The sequence below is a fragment of the Camarhynchus parvulus genome, chromosome 12 (genome assembly GCF_901933205.1).
Source record: "Camarhynchus parvulus chromosome 12, STF_HiC, whole genome shotgun sequence".
In the NCBI taxonomy this organism is placed as follows: domain Eukaryota; kingdom Metazoa; phylum Chordata; class Aves; order Passeriformes; family Thraupidae; genus Camarhynchus; species Camarhynchus parvulus.
In genome coordinates this window covers 10,391,334-10,410,084 of record NC_044582.1, presented here as the reverse complement: position 1 = coordinate 10,410,084, position 18,751 = coordinate 10,391,334, and the positions used below count along the sequence as shown (strand labels likewise).

The window sequence follows — 18,751 nt, the reverse complement described above, 5'->3', positions numbered from 1 at the left end:
TTAACCAATCCTGTAATTTTTCACAGCTATCAGCTAACAATATGCATAGCAGGAACATTGTGAAATGATCATAGCTTGGGGGCATGTTGCCCACTTACCATAGGCATATTTCATTTGGCAGAAGTCACTGACACTTCCAAGCACCTTTTCTTTGCACACACACTTTTCTAGCAGGGAAACCACAGAACACAAAAGGTTGGAGAAGAGCCAGGACATGAGAGAGAAAAGAAGAGCAAACGATCATCAGTTATGAAGTTAAATATCTATACTTCCTATAATGTATATGAACCTTATGAATAAGTTGGAGAGTGAGCTCAGTTATTTGCAAATGTGTTTCTTGTTATACGATAAAATAATTACTCTGAAATCTGATCAGCACTGTCAAGTAAAATGCAGCCCACATGAAGCCTATTGTACAGGTAATAAACTGATCCTAATGACGAGATCAGATCCAGCTGTAAATCATGTAAGTAATGAGACCTTTGTTTGATCCCATAACCTAAGAAATGCTGATCCTTGCTGGTGTTAAAGCAATGTCCATCTCAGAAAAGTCAAGTTATGCAGTAAGTGTCACTGTTACCTCTGCTAAGTTACCAGTGATGGCAAGTGCTGATCTTTGCAGGGCAGGCAAAACTGAGAACTATTTAAATACTACAGACAGGCTGGAGATGGGGGACAGACCCAGTCAGGGTGGAGGGTTGAAAGAACTGGCAACTGAATGTTCCCAAACTCTGGGCTGTACCTGGGTGCCTCAGTGCAGAAAATCCCTGCTCATGGTCATTCCATTTCCATTCCTCTTCGCTCTCGTTGCTCGCTGTTTGGATGAGGTCAGGAATTTTTCCCCCGATGGGGACATTAAAGAAGGACTCACTGTCATAGCTGGGGGACACACAAACCACAGCACTGCCTTAGGGCGCTCAGGGGAGAGAAACAAACAAACAAACAAACAAACAAACAGCTGCCTTTGGCTGTGCCCAGACTGATGAGCTTGCTTTCTTCATGTTGGAAGTGCAAATATGAGCAAGATTTCATGCCACAGAGATCACAAGGTCTAGGCTTTTATTCAGGCCTCCCACTGCTGACTTAGCATTTTTAAAGTACCTATAAATAGGGCCATTTTTGCTTATGTTTGTTTTTTTTTAGGGAATTATGTCACTTAGTGACCACTTCTTGATGTCACTGGGACCTGAGGACAGCTGCAGGACCTGTAGAACTGCAATTGCTCAGCAAATCATTTTACCCTGGGCACAGATGAGACTCTTCCATCTATTTCCAAAGCAAAGATGTATTTAAAGACCCTGCACATATTACCATGGGGTTGTAGAAATGCCTATTATTACTGCAAAGATTCATCTGTTCAAGATTGCCTTGGATAATGCAGTGGGCTTAAAGGTGTAAACGTAACCTAAAAAACCTTTTATGATTTACAGCTCCCTTTTCAAATGATTGTGCACCCTCCAAGTTTTGTTATTTCCATAGAATTAGTTTCATTTCACAGAGTCCCATCTCAGAGTGACCCCAGAGCAGGGTTTCTTTACCCATTGAAACACGTCCCAGTGCGCTGGTCACAGTCTCTGGCGCAGTCACAGGGCCGACAGCCGTTTTCTCCAAAGCCCCAGTAGCCCACCAGGCACCTGTCACAGCTGGGACCTGCCACTCCCGGTTTGCAGTAGCAGAATCCTGTCCGGGGGTGGCACCTCCAGCTGCTGCTGAATGTGGTGTTGGCTGAACCCATGGGCTGGCAGGCACAGGCTATGGACACACAGAAAGAGGCAATTCAAATTAAATGCCATTTTAGCAAGGCTGATAAACTTGTACCTTCTTTCTCATGCTCTGTAGTTCTAAGTCAGAACTAGTAAATGTTGCATTTCAGCATACATTCACATTCTTTTTAATTTGTTAGAAAAAGCAGAACAAGTACAGCTGTGAACATTTGTGTGAGAGTCAGCTCTTCCCTACTACACAAATCATGACCCCACAGGGTTTTCAAGTGATACCAGAAAACCTCCTCTGTGTGTTTATTTTTAAAGGGGCTTGAAGGTAATTCACTTTAAAAGTGTTTTGCAGAAACAAGGACAAGTGAAAGATTTATAGCTATTGCCTACATTGCCTTTCCTGTAAACACAGAGATCACAAAACTGCTGTTTCCTCTGGGGTAGATGCAGATTATACAGGTGGTTCATATGACCTGAAACACATTTTCAATTTCTGCCTCTAAAGAGTGCACAAATTTCCTTCAGTTCCTTTGTAAAGTGCAAAACATCACACCATGCAGTATATGCTTAAAGAAGCTGATAAATTATTTTTTTACACATGCATGAGCAGATTTTTTTCAAGGAAGGTTAGCAGAATGAGAGAAGACCTCTAAATTTACTAGATTTATTTTACATGTAGCTGAAGATGAGCAAATAGGAGGAAAAACCTCCAAATCTTTCAAACAGTGTTGCCAGTTTCATACCAGCTTAGCCACTCAAGGCAATTTGGCAGGAAAACAGATAGTTACAGCTCCTGTGGGCATCTCTTCCTGCACAGACAATAAATTGTCATAATCCCACACCACTGGTACATTCCTGATGTGACAGCATCAGGGAGGGATGCACAGAGAGGTACAAGCCAGCACAGTTGATTCCTCTCCATCAGGGCAGAACCTGGCTGGGATGGCCAAGCCTCATGCCAACAGCTCTGCAGAAGTAAAATACAAGCAGTAAACAAGCCCACTCTGATATTCAGACAAGTTTGATCAAAATGAGAACTGAGCTGAGCTCCAGGCCTTCATATTTCAGCTCTCTTTTGTATTAAGAAAGCAGTATGCCCTGACTTTTACTTGTAGCAGACTGAAAAGGTAATGTATCACTACTTCATCCATCTGGAAGAGGGCAGAAATAAAAATCTTGTAGCTAAGGCCTGCTTTTACAGAGATTTTCAGTTAAATGTTGGACACCCAAGGTGTTTAGATAGCTTGGATCAGAGGCCAGCCTTTTTGGATGCTTATTTGAACCAAACATGATCTGCAAAGCTTTTGAAGTTTGCCCATCTTTGTTTCTGATCAAACTACTTTTCTTCATGAGCTCACAGATAAGAGACTAAATGAACACTCTGATCCCACACATCACTTTCCAAGGGGAAAGGGGCAAATATAGGACTAAAGATGTAGCAGGGACAGATTCACTTTCATCTGCAACCTCATATTTGAAACTCAGAAAAGAAAATACCTTTTGAAAATAGTACAAGACAAAGAGCGAGCAATTTTGTTTAAAGAGCATCTCACTTACGATCTGCTTACCATATAGTTATTTTTTTCCCCAATGCCCTGTGTTCTTTATGCCAATAATTTCAATAATATTATTCTACTGCTGTGGATGGATCTGGGCCCGTTGTGCTCAGGGGACTCTAGCACAACAGCCTAGGGACAGAAAAGCCACGTGCTGTGATGGGCAATGTGCTGGGCACAAAGGGCGGGCTGGCGCAGGGCAGCAGCCTCGCCTGCTCGCCACAAAGCAGCCCCGACTTTGGGAGCAAACCCAGGGCTTGTGCTGTCACTTCTGGAGAGCAGGTGGAACACTGAAGTGCTCATTAGCCCTGACAGGTCCAAAGGAAGGTCTGATTTTTTGCTGCTAAACTTGATTTCACCCCCCACCCCATCTTTGCAGGGCTGACTACATCACCCGAAAAAAAGAGACTCTTAGTTTGTCAGTCACTGAAAACAATGGATGTCATAGATTTGGACATCCGGATGGGAAACACCCTTCCTTCATTACAGACAGGTTTGAGACACAAGGAGTAAGAGTTTGCCAACATCAGGGTCACTTGAATCCAGGATGGTTTTCACTGTAATACTGTAATATGTAGGATCTGCCTGTGGAGATTTCACTTAAAATGCCTTAGATTTCTGCAACCTCTGGGTCTGTCTTTATCCCTCTTATTTCTAGTTTTTGGGTTTCATCAGTGAGAGTCACTTAACAGATGGGTAACTCACATCATTAGACTATCCAATCCCCAGCTGAGACTGGAACCTGATTCAGGAAGACGAGAACTTCTCCTACCCTATTCCTAAGGGAAAATGTTACAGCACAGTGATTGAAAGGACTGGTGAAAGCTGATGAGGAAGCAGAAAACAAAAGTGCCTTTTTTATTTTGAGGCTACAGTTCAGTAAAAATAATGTTCCCAGATGAACTGTGGGACATATTCTCCTGTTAGAAACTGGGACAGCTTCTGGTGCATCAGAAAGCAAGCTGAATCAGTACATGTACAACACTTTCAGATGAGTTATACAAGTGGCTTGCAAACTCTTTACTCAGTCTGTGTTTATTTAGCATTTCAGCTTGGGTGGGTACATTGTCTGGCTTCCAGAGTATTATGGCCAAAATCCCAGTTTTGATCTAAGGTAACTCCTAAAATAAGAGCCCACATGTCACATGCTGAAGGGGCAGCTGTGGGTGACTGGGTTTTTATCTGTTTAACAGTATCATGGATTTGCAAATAAACCTCACTATTAAAGAAATATAAAAGCATGTTTCCAAAACTTCACCCTTTAACATTTTCCAATATTTGACAACCCTTTCCCACTGATTTTTGCTTCTTTTCTCTTGGCAAACCCTCATTTTCTTTCCATCCACCTCCCTGTCTAACAAAACAGCAGCCAATGTGACAATGGCCTTGTTTGTCAAAGGCATCATCAATTATGTTAGGGACGGTGTGCAGACAATCCGGGCTCAGAGCTGGGCAGTTTATTTTGGTTCTCCCTTTGACAGTAGCATAGTGAAAAACAGAATTTTACTTTAGAGTTGCCTATTGGTCACAGAGTGTCATGAATATCCTCTTGCCTTTTAGTCTCACTCCCATACCAAGTATTTGTCAGACACTACTGTAAAAGGGAGGAGACAAGAAATAATGAAAAATGAATAATTCATACTGAAATCCCCACTCAAGTCCCTAATAAATCTGTCTGCCCTCAGCACAGCTGTCTTCCCCATGTAATTAGACACAGATGTAGAATATAATATTGGTTGTAACAATATGGTCCCAGCTTACAGGAAAATACCAGGTGCTCCAAGTAAGTCAATGGCCTATGAGGTATCTTGTTTTAAACTTTTGTCTTATAATACTGCATATGATACAGCTGTGAGCAGACTTGCTATTTGATTTAAAAAAAACCAGGCAAAATAAAAAATATCAAACAGTCTTTTGAGTCTGAAATATATACATGTGCATCTTGGGAGTATATGATCAAACCAGTGTGATTTTTAGAGCATGTCAGGTGGGGGGATTGACTCTGCCAATGATGTTTCTTAAATGAAGGAAATAAGATAGCTCTGTGTGTGGTCAGGGCTGATTAAGACAGACTTTGAAGCAAGATGTGATGGGGCCTTTGTGATATTAGAATTAAAAGTTCACTCCCTCTGCTCAGAAGTAAAAGGATGAGAAGCAGAGCCTTTCAGACCATGTGTGTGTGCGTGTGCATCTGGGCACATTTTAATTTTCTAGCCTCGTTCTTTGAGTAAAAAAGCTTGTTTTCCTGGAGACCCTTTTTAATGGGTCTACATGCCTGCATTACTTTTAAGCTAAGCAAGGGGTGAGTACAAAAGATGGTGCCGTTTCAGAAGGATCACTTAAGCCTTGGAAAAAGCCACAGGAAAGAGCCACGGATACAGCAGCTTTTCTAACCATTGGTTAGGAAACAATTAGGCTTTTGAGTCAAAGCTCCCATACAAGTCTATATACAAACTACTTAATCCTGTGTTGTCACCCCCAATAACAGGCAGGTGTGTGCCTTGCTCAGGGACTCTTTTCATGCCTTTTTTTTTTCTTTTTAATATAGATCTAAGCAGTGTCCAAACAAGGCTCTGCCCATGACCCTGCTCTCATTCATCCCAGCTGGTAGGAACAGGAGAAGCAAAGGGATCAGAGGCAAGCTACCTCTGCAGACAAAAAGGAATAGCAGATTCACACTTCCATATCAAATTTCAGCAGATTTTTTTTGAGGGAATGTCTTTGCAGTCTCACACTGGAGGGTCAGCTAAGGGTGGTTTAGATAGTGCCAAGAGATCCAATTGTTATACAACTTTTTTTTTTTTCAGAGCAGATTAAGAGAGAATGCTATTCATTATTATGACTAATGCTTAAAGACTGTTTCTGGGCCTGAGCAGTGTCCTGTTAACTTTCTGGGAGCCTGAGGGGGATGTCACAGCTGAACCTAGACTTTGCTCTGGATGGCAGGGCACCCTTCAAGCGTGCTTTCTCAAAGGGATTAGCACAGCATTTCATTCAGCTTTTTCATCAGACTTCCTTTCCCAGCTCAGTATCTACTGTACACAAGGGTCAAGTTTTCATCTCCCATTGAAGGTTTATTTTCTCTCTAAGCTCAAAATGGGAAGATGGGCACTAGGTTGCTCTCGCCAAAACCATCCATTCTGTTAAACCATCCATTTAATAAACTGCTGTTTGCAGTTTATTACTGCTTTTCAACACTTGCTCACTGAGTGGGTCTTTCATTTAGTGCTGTTAGTCTGGCACTGTTTGCATGGATTTCTCAAAGTGAGATGATGCCCTGGAATTGGTACACTTAAATCCTAAAAAAAAATGTTAATCCAAAAGTGGCAGCTCTTCAATTTATAATCAGCAGGCTGAGGTATGACAAAAATCTATCTGGTGGGCTCATTGTCTAATATATTAGCAATGCTCAAAGTAGAAACTTATTTTACTGAGAAACCAGAGTTGGTTTTAGGATCACACAACCTGAACAACTTGGACCACACCAGATGAGGTTTACTGGCAATGCAAGTTTTCAACCTAAAGTGTAGAGAAGAGCGCCTCTATCCTGAACATCCTGCAGGAGGCTTTGCAGTTTAGCATTAGCTGATGATGGTCCTGGAAGAAAAACCTTCCCTCTACCAAACTGAGTCTGTTCTTACCAAAGGCTGTCTCCATTGGTGTTTCTGGTTTTGCTGGCTCTGGTAATAACCAAAGTAGGGAAGTGTTCCCTGAAAACTCTCTGCAGAGGTGCACTGTGCACACTCACACACTGCCTGCAATCCTCATGGGGAAGTGTTTGGGGATCAGGTCTTCCACCATACAAAGTGGAATTATGGGAATTGGTCAAATCTTATTGTGGGAATTCTCTTATTTGCCTTAAATAAAAGGGAAGAGGCACAGATTAACCACCTCCTTCCCAGTTTTCTCTGAAGTCTGTAGTTATACCCAAAGTTCCTCCTGTTCCCACAGAGGTACAAGCATTGTGCACACAGCTGCTGTAAAAGCCGTGTGGGCTGCAATGCCCTTTCCTTATATCTTGATATGGCAAGAATTCATGAATGCCTTTACACCCCTGGGAAAGGTCCCATTGACTTGAATCATTCACAGATAGGGTCGTGCTTACCTTTGCTGCTGAATCAGACCCATTAAATCCATCTCAGCTAAGAGAAACTCTAGTGCAGGCTAGTGATCCAGAGTACCTCTTAAGGAAATAGATATGCTTTAGAGGGCAATTCAGTCCATCTGTTTCAGGCATCTACCTTAGACTGCAATAAATAATTCCCCTGAGGTCCCTCTGTTTCTCCACTGACAGAACAAGGAGCCTAGAAGAGACATATAACTTTCAGTGACTAAAGCAGGATGTCAGCTCTCTAGGTCTGAGCATGCAACTCAGAGCGCAGACAATTGCATTTGGGGGCCTTCTGCTGGCAGCAGCACCTTCCCAGGTGAAAAGAACATTGTTGTGCTTGACTGGCACAACAGGAATAAAGCTCTTTCAACAAGGTAAATTTCTGAACAGTTTTTCTCTTGCTATGCAGAGTATTGGCAGGGGTTACTGAGAGACCTGTAACCAGACCAGACAAGAGAGGCAGACGTAGAGTCAAGGTCTGATTTCATCTAGGCAAACAGTTCTAGGGTTTCCAGACAGATAGGCTGTATTTTCAAACAAGTTTTTTTCCTCTTTACTGCTCTCCAGTGCTCCTTGACTTTAGCAGTTATCTAGTATTACACATGATGCAGGTTACTGCACCATCTCCCTGCTGCTCAGTACAGGAGTTCATACACAGATTCTTTCAGGTGCTATGAGACTGAAAGCTAATCTGGCATAACAATTTGTTCTCATTACAATATTTCTCTGTAGCAGATCTGCTCAGAGTGGAAACAGAACTGGAAAGGGGCCACCATAGAACACTACAGGATACAGGGTGAGCCAGATAAACTCACCCTCTGCCCTGTCTGCTGATCCATGTTCTGTGATGAGCACTGTGAAAATCAGAAGAAAAAAATGTGTGGAAGCAGTCTGCTGTCACCAAGTTCCAGTGGGAAGAAGGCAAAAGAGCAGAAACATTGGGTATGTTGGGCACAGAAAGTATAAGTAATGGCACAGGACTCACAATCCTAGGGAGAGGAGTAACATAAACATTTCAGAGGAATCATGTTGAAGAACATTAAAAGGGCCAGAAAAGCTTCACAAGTTCATTATGTCAGTGGGCAAGAGGTCAGACAACAGAGGATGAAGTTCTCTATGCTGGCAACTGATGCCTGAGCTATGGGGAAGGAAAATTATCCAAAGGGAAAAGCAAATTTAAGTATATTGCTGGAAATAGCAACCTCTCAAACAGATGTGAGATAGAATCAGACATGTGAAGCCTGGCAGGATACTCAGGAAACGTTTACTTTAAGTGAGGGAGATTTGGGCTGTTTGCCAGACTGGCTGGGTGCAAACTGACTTGATCCAGAGGTTGTACATCCTCTATGTGCAGCCATTAGTGCTTCTGTGCCAGAGACACACCCTGACACATTCTGCTGAAGTGTTAATGATGTAATTAATTTGGGCAGTGCACTCCATAACAGCTGTAGAGTCTGGCAATAAGTCTGAGTTCTGATGTATTTGTTCCCAAGTGAATATGCACAGTTCCAGGCCTCCTGCATCGTCTGCATCCATTATATGTATTTATGTGCACAGATGTTGCACAAACAAATGGAATTTAACAATAGCTTGCACATAGGCTCGCAGAGTCTTGAGAGGTACAGAACAAAACCCCAGGTAAATAAAATGTGCCCCAAGAGAAAAGGAATCGTATTAATTTAAAACCAAACACAAGAAGAATGTACCTTTCCCCAGGAAGCAATGCATTTGGCAAATTGAATCAGTTATCACAAAAAAAGGTGTCATAACTTGGGGACAAAGAGACACAAAAAATCAGGATGATTACCTTTGATCAAAACCTCCTCTAGTTTAGGAAAAGAATACAAAGAGAAAATAGTAATACTCATGAGTTACCTCTATAGGAGTTACTTGTTCTATAGAAATTATTTTGTTCTTTTAATGATTCTCTCACCATTCATTTTTCACCTCGTGTAAGGCGGTCACTTACGTTTGCAGACGTCTGGGGAAGACAAGGGCTTGCCTCTGTCTCTGTAAAAGCCAGGTTTGCACCTCTGGCACCGATGTCCCTCGGTGTTGTGCTGGCAGCTGTCACAGACACCGCCACTGCGCTTCCCTGAGGCCAGCCACACGCTCAGGTCAAAGTGGCAGCTCTCGGCGTGGTTGTGGCAGCGACACTCTGGTGGGGACAGGAGAATGTCCTTCAGGCTTTTACAGCTGACACAGTAATCATGGAGCATTTTCCAAACCAATCTGGCAGTGTTTTAAACCCTGCTAGAACCTGGAAAGTGAGGGGGTGTAGCTACATGAAAATTCTACTCCCCAATAGCCCCAGTGCAGAAGAATGACCTGCACACTGAAGTTCTCCATCAGTGACCAGCAATTTATCCCCAGTTTCTGTAATGCCACCATTCCTGTAAATCACAGAGGTCTTTGTGGGGGAGCTTTGCCTGCTGTTGTGGGGAGTGCTCACCCCGAGAGCCTGGGTCAGTAAACTCCCTTCCACTTACTTCTGCATTCATTAGGTGCCCCTGTTTTCCCATCTCCTGGCTTCCAAGGCTGGTCGTTGTAGAGTGGAGCACATTTCTCACAGTGGTCCCCTGCCGTGTTGTGTCTGCACACGCACTTCCCATGGACCTGCCAGGAAAAGAGAGCACAGTCAGATGGCTGCAGCAACAGGTGCAGTCCCCAGCAGCCTCATGAGGAGCTGGGACTTCAGCACAATTCCCACACAGCTGCCTGGCTCTCTCAGGAAACCCACAGAGCCTGGAGCTAAAACATGAAACTCTCTTTTCACTGTTATTATTGATGTAGAATTTTTCCTCTATCTTACAAAATGCACATAGCAACAATTTAACTCTCAGCTGGCTAATTAACTAGTGCATTGATGAATAACCTGTAGACTCTAAATTTGGTGAACTAACAGGTCTTATTTTGATTTACAAGTTCAGGGCAAGAGCATGCAAAGAGTATCAAATATACTCTGGGCTAGCAGAGCCAAGTCACAGGAGAGCACAGGATAACAGAGCATGCTGAGCTCTGTCTTATTTGACATTAACACTGATCTGGAAGAGAGTATAAATATAGGGAAGTGAAATCACCATGAATAATGAAATTTTAAATTGTTGGATGAATGAGGAAATAGTCGTGGACATCCTAGCACAGTTAAAAATGTAGCAAAAATATTAAAAATGGAAAACCACCAACTAGTACTCCCACAGAAAAGTGGGAGAGCTTTGAGCCATTCTATGAGGATATTTTAACTTAGGTACAATAGGCACCAGCCTGCCAACTTACATATGACTAGATATGAATTGGATTAGTAGAAAAGACCCTGTAAAGTTTTGGGTTATGGAACTAAGAGCGCTGTAACTACAAGAGGACAAAAAATTGTACCTGCAATGCTGTGCTTAGTTTTGAACACCTTATTACCAGATAAATTAGGAATTAGAAAATGTTCAACAAAAATGAGCAAAAGATGCCTGAAGTACAGGGCTGAAGTACATAAACCCATCTAAGCTAGAAAACAATACATAGTATTTGATGGGCAAATAAAGTGTAAAAAGCCTTGACTAAGACTGGCTGAATAGTTCTCTCAGTGACTATTTGCTTGAGAAATTGCTTGAAGAAAGAACTTGCTTCTTTTGTACTTACTTACCTTCACTGGAACACAATAATGATTTTTAGTCATGGAAATATTCAAATATATATCAGATTTGGAAGCAGGTTTTCACACCAGAAACTAGACCTTGCAAACTGACCTAGCCCAGCCTTCAAAGAGAAACTTACCACTGAAATTACTGCTCTCAAGTAATGTTACACACCAGGAGTAAAGCAGCCACTTCCACAATAAACTGTGATTTGGTGCACAAGATTCTGTAATATCAATCCACATTTATGAACAGCCTTACACAAGGGCTTTTATGTTGTTGCTACTTTTTGCTTGGTTGTTTGTGGTGTTTTTTTTTTAATAAGTAAAAAGTATTCCAATATCTGTTTGCAATGCCTCAGGGAAAGGATTTCCCAGATAATTTTTTTGGAGGAAATATCAAGCTTAGGGTGTGCGAGAAAGGGAAGGGCGGTACCATAAGTCATGTTCTACATTAATCACATGAGCTGCTGCTATTTTGCCAGGAGACACTGGTACCAGAGCAGTGCTATAAATCAGGGGTTAGACCCTCATCTGTCCGTGGGCTGTTGAGGATCCTGAGCACAGCTCTGCCTCGCTGCACATAACAAAAAAACCAGGCTGAAATTCCATTTTGACTGGGGTGTGAATTGACTTTAATCCTTTAACCTCATAATTACCATGAGTTAGGTTTTTCCACGGTCTGTCCAAAAGCCAGGCTCTCCCTGCAGCCCCCACCTGACAGAGCGGGTAGCCCGGGATCAGCAGAGATGCGTTCAAAAGAGCGGGAGCGCGGATGTGCCCGCTGCCCCCAAACTCATGTGCCTGCGGCACTCTGCTCTCCGCTGCCCTGGTTCTGCTCGTCCCCGAGCAGCGATGGTGCAGCAGGCAGGGAGAGGAGCGGCTGCCGCCGATCCATCGCCCTCCGTGGGCAGCGGGCAGCGCCGCCTCCGCCCGGAGCGCCGAGCGCGGCTGCGGCTCCGCCCCAGCGCGCAGCAAACTCATCCGCGCGCAGGGCACGAACAGCGCCGCAAATGACAGAGAAAACCGCAAAAATGCTAAAAATACTCATACAACAGCGTCGTGCTTTTCACTATGCGGGCTTCACATTTCAGGCTTTAAGATCTCCCCTGGAGAACAGAGGAAAGGTAAAAAGAACCTGACCCAGATTTACACATCTCCAAAATTCAGACTCCACCTGAACTTCATTCTAAAATGGATCAGAACAAAAAAATCCTAGATCTCTTCACTTTCTTAGGAAACACTTCTTTCTATACAAACTCTGCAAGTTAGCCCATTTTATTGTTTAGAAATAGACATAATACTCTGAATAGAGAATACTCCGTATTCACTAGATTAAAAAATTATATGAAAAGTGCTGAGACCATACAGTTGGGAAATGATAGAATTAAACCATGCAATCTCGTTTTAGCCTTGAATGACATGATCAAATATTCATTATTCCACAGGAGCCTGTGCTTACAGTGCACAGCACAGATGGTGGGAACACTCATGAACAATTATTCAGAAAAATAAACAGGAAAATTCAGTGAGAGAGGAAAGGAAAGGTCAAGTTATTCTTTGGAAAGTAGACCTGTTAGTTTGCTCATTGCCCACTGGTTTGTTTGAACTGTAGTTTGTGGCACGTTGCGAGCAGGACAGAGGCAGAGAAGAGGCTTCCTACCTGTGATCCCTGCTATGGAACAGCTCCCAGATCCACAAGGAAGGATGACTGGCTCTCCTGCTGGCTGTCTGCTTGGCTTTTCAGCCCTCTTGTCTAAGCCATTGAGCAGGCACAGGGAAACAGGAAAGCTGGCATGGAGCTTCTTTTAAACAGTGTAACATTTGGGTACTAACATTGCTGGCATAGGTTTAAGAAGAAGGCAAAGAGAATTGACTGGTATTGGTGCAAAGGTAAAGCAAAATGAAAGAGGAAGTAATCTACCATGTGTATCAAGGAATATTTTTGCCATGGAGAGTAATCTCAGATAGCATTCATGGGTGAAACAGCTACAGAAGAGAGTGCAGCATGAGGGGACAATGAATTACAGAAAGGATTTGGATAGGAGAAGAGAACAGAGATGAACAGCTCACATTGAACACACAAGAAAATTGAGTAATGGATGTAAAGAAAGACTGGTTAATGCAGGAAAAGCTGAGCTGTGGAAGAGACCCATTACATTTAAGAGTAAGATGAAATAAGGTTAGCTGAGGTGGCTGTGAGTAATGAGACAATTTGTTCTGTTAGAGAGGAAGAGATAGGAGAGGCAGCCAGAGACTAAAGTCCAGGAAGGAGCAAGAAGGAAATACAGGAAAGTGTGAGATAAAATAGGAAATGGGATACTGCTTAAAGACAGGAGAATATGAGAGTCACATTCAACACCAGTACAAGGAGAACAAGTGTGTCCCTGAGTTGTTATTCACTGTTAAAATAAGTCTGCACTTCTCTCACCAAAGTGTGACCAAAAAGCTGGAAAACTGCAATCTCTAGCAAACGCAAGATCTCAGGAGCACAAATATCATACCAGGGAAGAGAAGACAATCAGACAAGTACAGATACAGGGGAACTATGCTAACACCTTTCTATGCCCTTGAAAGCAGGGGCAGATTTACATGGAGATGATGATTAATAAGATTAAGAAGGAGTATCAGGAAGCAACAAGGACCTGCTGCTCTTTAAAGGCCAAAGAGCTACAAGCTGAGGTTTTCAACAGCAAAGGCTGAGCCCTTACTGAGGGGGCACCATCCCAAGCACAGTGGGCAGAGCAGGGAGCTGGCAGCAGAGAAACAAAAGGGGATAATTCAGGAGCAGCAGGACACAGGTCAGGAAAGACATAACATGGATGCAAAGTCCATTCAGAAGGCAGAATGAGAGACAAGCCAGGGAAAGGCGCAGGGGGAAGGTACAGACCTAGAGCAGAGCCCCAACAGCCCCCAGGAGGCTGAGCCAGAGGCAGGGCTGCAAACCAGCAGCAAGAGTCTGGGGCTGAGCTTAAATAGGACCCCAAAGCCAATGGACAGAGTGCATGGGTGAGGGTCCCAGGTGGGGCTGGTCAGGGCTGTTAAAGTTCTGTTAGTGCCTTCAGGACACTAATAATAACACTGATTTCCACTGGATTAACGTCATTGGAATCATTAGGATATCTCTACTACAAAGAAGCACCTGATACTTTGAGAGTAAGAGCCTTCTTCATCTGGAGCTGCAATCCAGGTGGAGGAAGCTTGAAAGAAAGGTGTGAGGACCAGAAGCAAGATTCATGTCACCAGTTAGGAAAAAAAGCCAGTTTTCAGCTAAAGCCTGAGTAGTTTATGACACTGATTTATATGAATCCATATAAATGTATTAGTACAGCAGATGAAAAATGAAGATCCAGTGGATTTCTGTATCACCTCTATATTTCACTTTGTCCTTTTGTTCCATAGGTAACACTTCATCACTTGACATATCCTGGTCCTTAGGTACAAAAGTGTTTAGGCCTATATGGACTTCTCCACTGTGCCCATTGCTGCAACATTTGAGTACTTTGGAAACATTATGAAATTTATTTTTATGACACCTCCCTTCATCTGCTTTTCCTCATTACTCTGATAAGTGTCTTGTCTCTGAGGCTCTTTCCCATTGATTGTATTGAGAGTTCAGTTTCTCTCACTAATTTTTTTGAAACTGGATGGTGTCTTCCACAGTTATTGTGGGGAATGGATCTGCAAAAAAGATGTAGGCAGGCAGACTGTGTGATTGTATAAACCTCCCCATTTCATAATACCAGTCTGAAGTCCCATGTGCATCCCCTGGAATAGTTTGTGTTCTTGCACTCCTGCGCTCCAAGTGCATTCAGCTGGGGTTGCTCCTGTCACTAATGCAGGCTGTCAGCTTTGAAAGATGAAAACTGCTGCTTTAAATGCTGATATTCTGGCTTCTTCATACTTCAAGTTTTTAATCAATTTTGCAAAGTTTACACATTTATAAACTGACATACCTGAATTTAGAGGATATAATTAGTCCAGGAAAGGAAGACAAATGTTTTGCTATACTCAGTCACCATCACATTGGCTTTAATAGCCATGCAAAAGTGAGTCCTACTTTTGTGTTTTGGTATAGCAGCTGTGTTCTCAGACTGTGGCTTCATGATCTAAACTTTTTTTGGACAATCCCAATTTGAGACATTTCCTTACTATTTCTTTCTATGCTATCACTTACATCATGCCCTGAGTTATGTATAAATTGGGCTGCAAAACCAAACCATGTTTGGAAAAAAGCTAAACCGAGGGGTTTTTTTTCCCTTGGCATTAGTATTTTTAATCTGGATTAATTCCCTCATCTGTCTCACAGTACAGTCATGCTGTTACAAGTCTGGTATTGCTGCCAAAGGCTTTGATTTGTACATCAACCACCTGAGCAGCTTTGGATCAGGACACAGAGGAGGTTATAGCTTTGTGCATTTTAATGCCAGGATGATCAGTTGCAACCATTTAGCTTGACCTGCTATACTCAGCTGTGAGTTTCATCTCGTAGTTCTTCCATCGAGCTCTTCTGGTGGATTTATAGCACATAAACTTTATCCTGTTTTCATACAACAGTTCCAAGAAATTACATGACACTTGGTCATCTTTGCACAAAGCTTCTTCACCTGAATTCTGATTCACAGCTGAGAAAGCAAGAGAAAACTTTCCACCTTTTGTCCTGCAGTTTTAAATTTTTTTAAACTCTGTTCAGCTTTGTATAATACCTGAAGCCTCTTGCTTTTTCTCTGCCCATTTAGTTTCTTTACCTATTGTCCTTTCATTAAACATTGTAATTGTTGCTCTTTCTTCTGGGCTACTCTCAGTCTGTTTGGGGGCTTTTTTCCTAATGAATGAAGGTTAAATTTGGAAGCCTTCCAGGTCAGAGCAACTGTTGCTGATTCAGAAAAAATGTTTGCCTTCAGACTCTGTATTCACTCGGTAATGTCACCAGAGAAATTTGGGATACTGCAGTTTGCAATGACATCAGATGCTATCCCTTACCTGCTTGCAGTAAATTGACTCTTCCTGGGTCATTTTGCATGGTTAAATGCAACAGTGTCTGCTGCTCTGCTTTGTTTCTCTTACAGTTCAAATGGGCTCTGTGGTCTCTCCAAATGAAAAGAATATCCATGCAGATTTATAAAAAATCCTTGAATATCAAGTCCTAAGGAGAGCACATGCAACTTATAAGAGGCTAAACTAAAAATTTCCTTCAACTTTTTCAAAGTTGCAATGAGAATGGGTGATCTGGGAGGAAGTCCCAGATTACAGTGCCTGCTGTGGGCAGATGGACAGTTCAAATTCCTGCTCTAATCAGGAATGAGAAAAGACATTATTTTCCTCTGTTACTCGCTGTTTTCTGGGAGAAGGCCTAATACATGTATATGTCAGAAAACTACTACACATATGGGTGTTTTCTGAGGGAACTCAGTTTCTGGCTCATACTTGGTGACTTTGGTAAATTAAGTTTGCAGGAACTTGACAGGAATAAGTAGAGCTGGGACACCTGTGGCAGGGCCACCTGAGCCCACCTGGGTTTTGATCTTCATAGTGAGTGAATGAGCTGCTGCTGGTCCCAAATGCACTGAATTGGTAATGGTGGAGAAAGACCAGTGATAGCGTTCAGCTGAATATTCAGACTGACATCCCTAAGAGCTTTTTGAGCAATAACAGATAATATTACTCAGCCTGTAAGAGTTTAAAAACACAGCTCTGCCTTCTGCCTGAATTCACCTCTCTCAGTCCATATTTCATGCTGCTTGCTTATTGTGTTCTTTTTGAATTCTACCTTGATTATTATTGATTTTGGGGACAAGCTGTCCTCTTGTTTTTGCCTGCAGAGCCAGTAACTCCATTATCAATCTGTAACAAGCTGCACACCATGAACAGCTGTCAGGCTGAAATAGCATCTGAGTTACAGTAGGTCACCAGCTCTTGGTGAGTGTCTTAAGAATGGAGGAAGAAGAAAGGAGAATGAGATTCAGTATTTAAATATTGAGTGCCTGAATCACAGAGTAATGAGTAAATACCACTGTTCAAATGTCCTGAAAGTGAGTGGCACCTCTTGCACCTCTGAGTTCTGGGCACAGCTGGAATCAGATAATGTGAAAACTTAGCTGGGGATTATGAATAGAACTGCACAAGATATCTGAAGAGGGAGGTAGATAATATTTACAAGGCTTACAACAGCCTGGTCACCTTGAAAACTGATGTACAAAAGCAAGTTTTACCTTATGTAACCCCCATTATGCCAAACAAGGAATCCTACTTAGAACCAGATCCTGCTCCCTTTGAAGTAAGGGGAAAACTTTCCATTTGCTTCGTTGTGCAGGATCAGGCCCACAGGGAGTCTAGTTTGTCTCTGTAAACAGGATAAAGAAGCAAAAGAAACATCCGAGGCCACTTGTAAGAATTTCCTGGCACTGTAGGTACCAATAATTAACAAGTAAAAAAGAAAAAAAAACCCTAATGCTTTATACAAAAACATTTTCATCCACATTTGCTTTCCTCTTTCCGAACTTACTTCTCATGAGCTAGAAAGAGAATTGTGAAATGTTTGGCAAACAAAAAGGACTTTGGTCTAGATTCTGTGTTCTGTCCATGTGCACTTTCTGCTTTGTAAACTCTGTTCTGGAAGCACCTCTGGACTCACCTAAAATGGGCCACCAAAGCAGATCCCAAACCTGGCAGCTCTGTAGAGACACGCATAACTTTGTGCATCCTGCAGTGTCAATACCTGGGACAGGGTTGTGTTCTGTTGCACCCAACCATAGAACAAGACTAGATGCATTCAGCTGGCTGGGTCCTGGCAGTTGTTTCACTTGTAATAGCATGTTAATAACCCCCCTTAATTAAAAAAAAATACTGGGAAAGTATTTGTAAGAGTTTGAAAAATGCAGGCTGCGATATTCAGAAAGGAGAATTTTGCCATTAGCTACCATACAAAGCTATTGAAGTTGGGTGAGGAATGACATCTCTGTGTCTCCTTTTATTTTTCTGATCCTAGGAAAGCTAAATAGAAACCAAGAAAACATTACTGTCAATAGCAACAGACCTCAAATTCAAGACATGTTTGTCTTCAAGTTTCTTGCCTATTTACAGCTCCCATCTTGATATCTCAAAGTTTTCCTCCTATCCAACATGAAATTCTCAGTAGTTTATACAGGAAATGTCATCTAGATACATTGTGTTGAGAGGGGTGCATGGCTTGTTTAAAAAAAAAGCCCCACAGAAAGAGTAAGTATTACTGTTTTGCTCCAAAATAAGAAGTCAGAGAGTATTTTCATTGGATCCTGTGTGGCTATTTTGGATCTCACTGTATTTTCACAAACCTATGACCAGAAATATGCATGAAACTCTGTAGGATTTCAAAATATGAGGAATGATGCACCATTTGGACATTGGGTTTACAATCTGCAGTTTTCTCATATCCATTTGTTGCTATGACACTGTGACATCTGTGACATTGCTTCTCATGGAGCTGCTTTTCTTATTGGCAGCCTCAGTGGAGAAGCCAGAAGCTGAATGGGTTGCCATGACTGAAGTGACATATCCACAATAAACTGATCATTGATAGATTATCCAACAGCCATAGCTCATCCAGTCCCTCCAAAATGGTGTTGAAAAGTATTGGTTCAAAAGTATCAAGAAATTTGCTTTAATTTTCTCCATTATTTAGCCTTCATGTAATATCAATTTAGCAGCATTAGGAGGTTTACAAATGGAAGAGATTCTGTCAGAGTAGGAAGAGCAGATTTGC

At 42.3% G+C, this 18,751-nt stretch overlaps 1 protein-coding gene across 1 annotated transcript in view; it reads right to left on the bottom strand.

Moving 5' to 3' along the window:
* The window catches only part of LOC115908445 (netrin-4-like), a 45,186-nt gene that overhangs the window by 3,780 nt on the left and 22,655 nt on the right, over positions 1-18,751 (bottom strand). The window contains exons 4-8 of the mRNA XM_030957010.1: positions 9,872-9,998; positions 9,352-9,540; positions 1,539-1,752; positions 743-879; positions 99-167 (exon numbers count right to left, since the gene is read on the bottom strand). Of these exons, the coding sequence (XP_030812870.1) occupies positions 99-167; positions 743-879; positions 1,539-1,752; positions 9,352-9,540; positions 9,872-9,998 (736 nt within the window). The remainder of the gene's footprint in view (positions 1-98; positions 168-742; positions 880-1,538; positions 1,753-9,351; positions 9,541-9,871; positions 9,999-18,751) is intronic.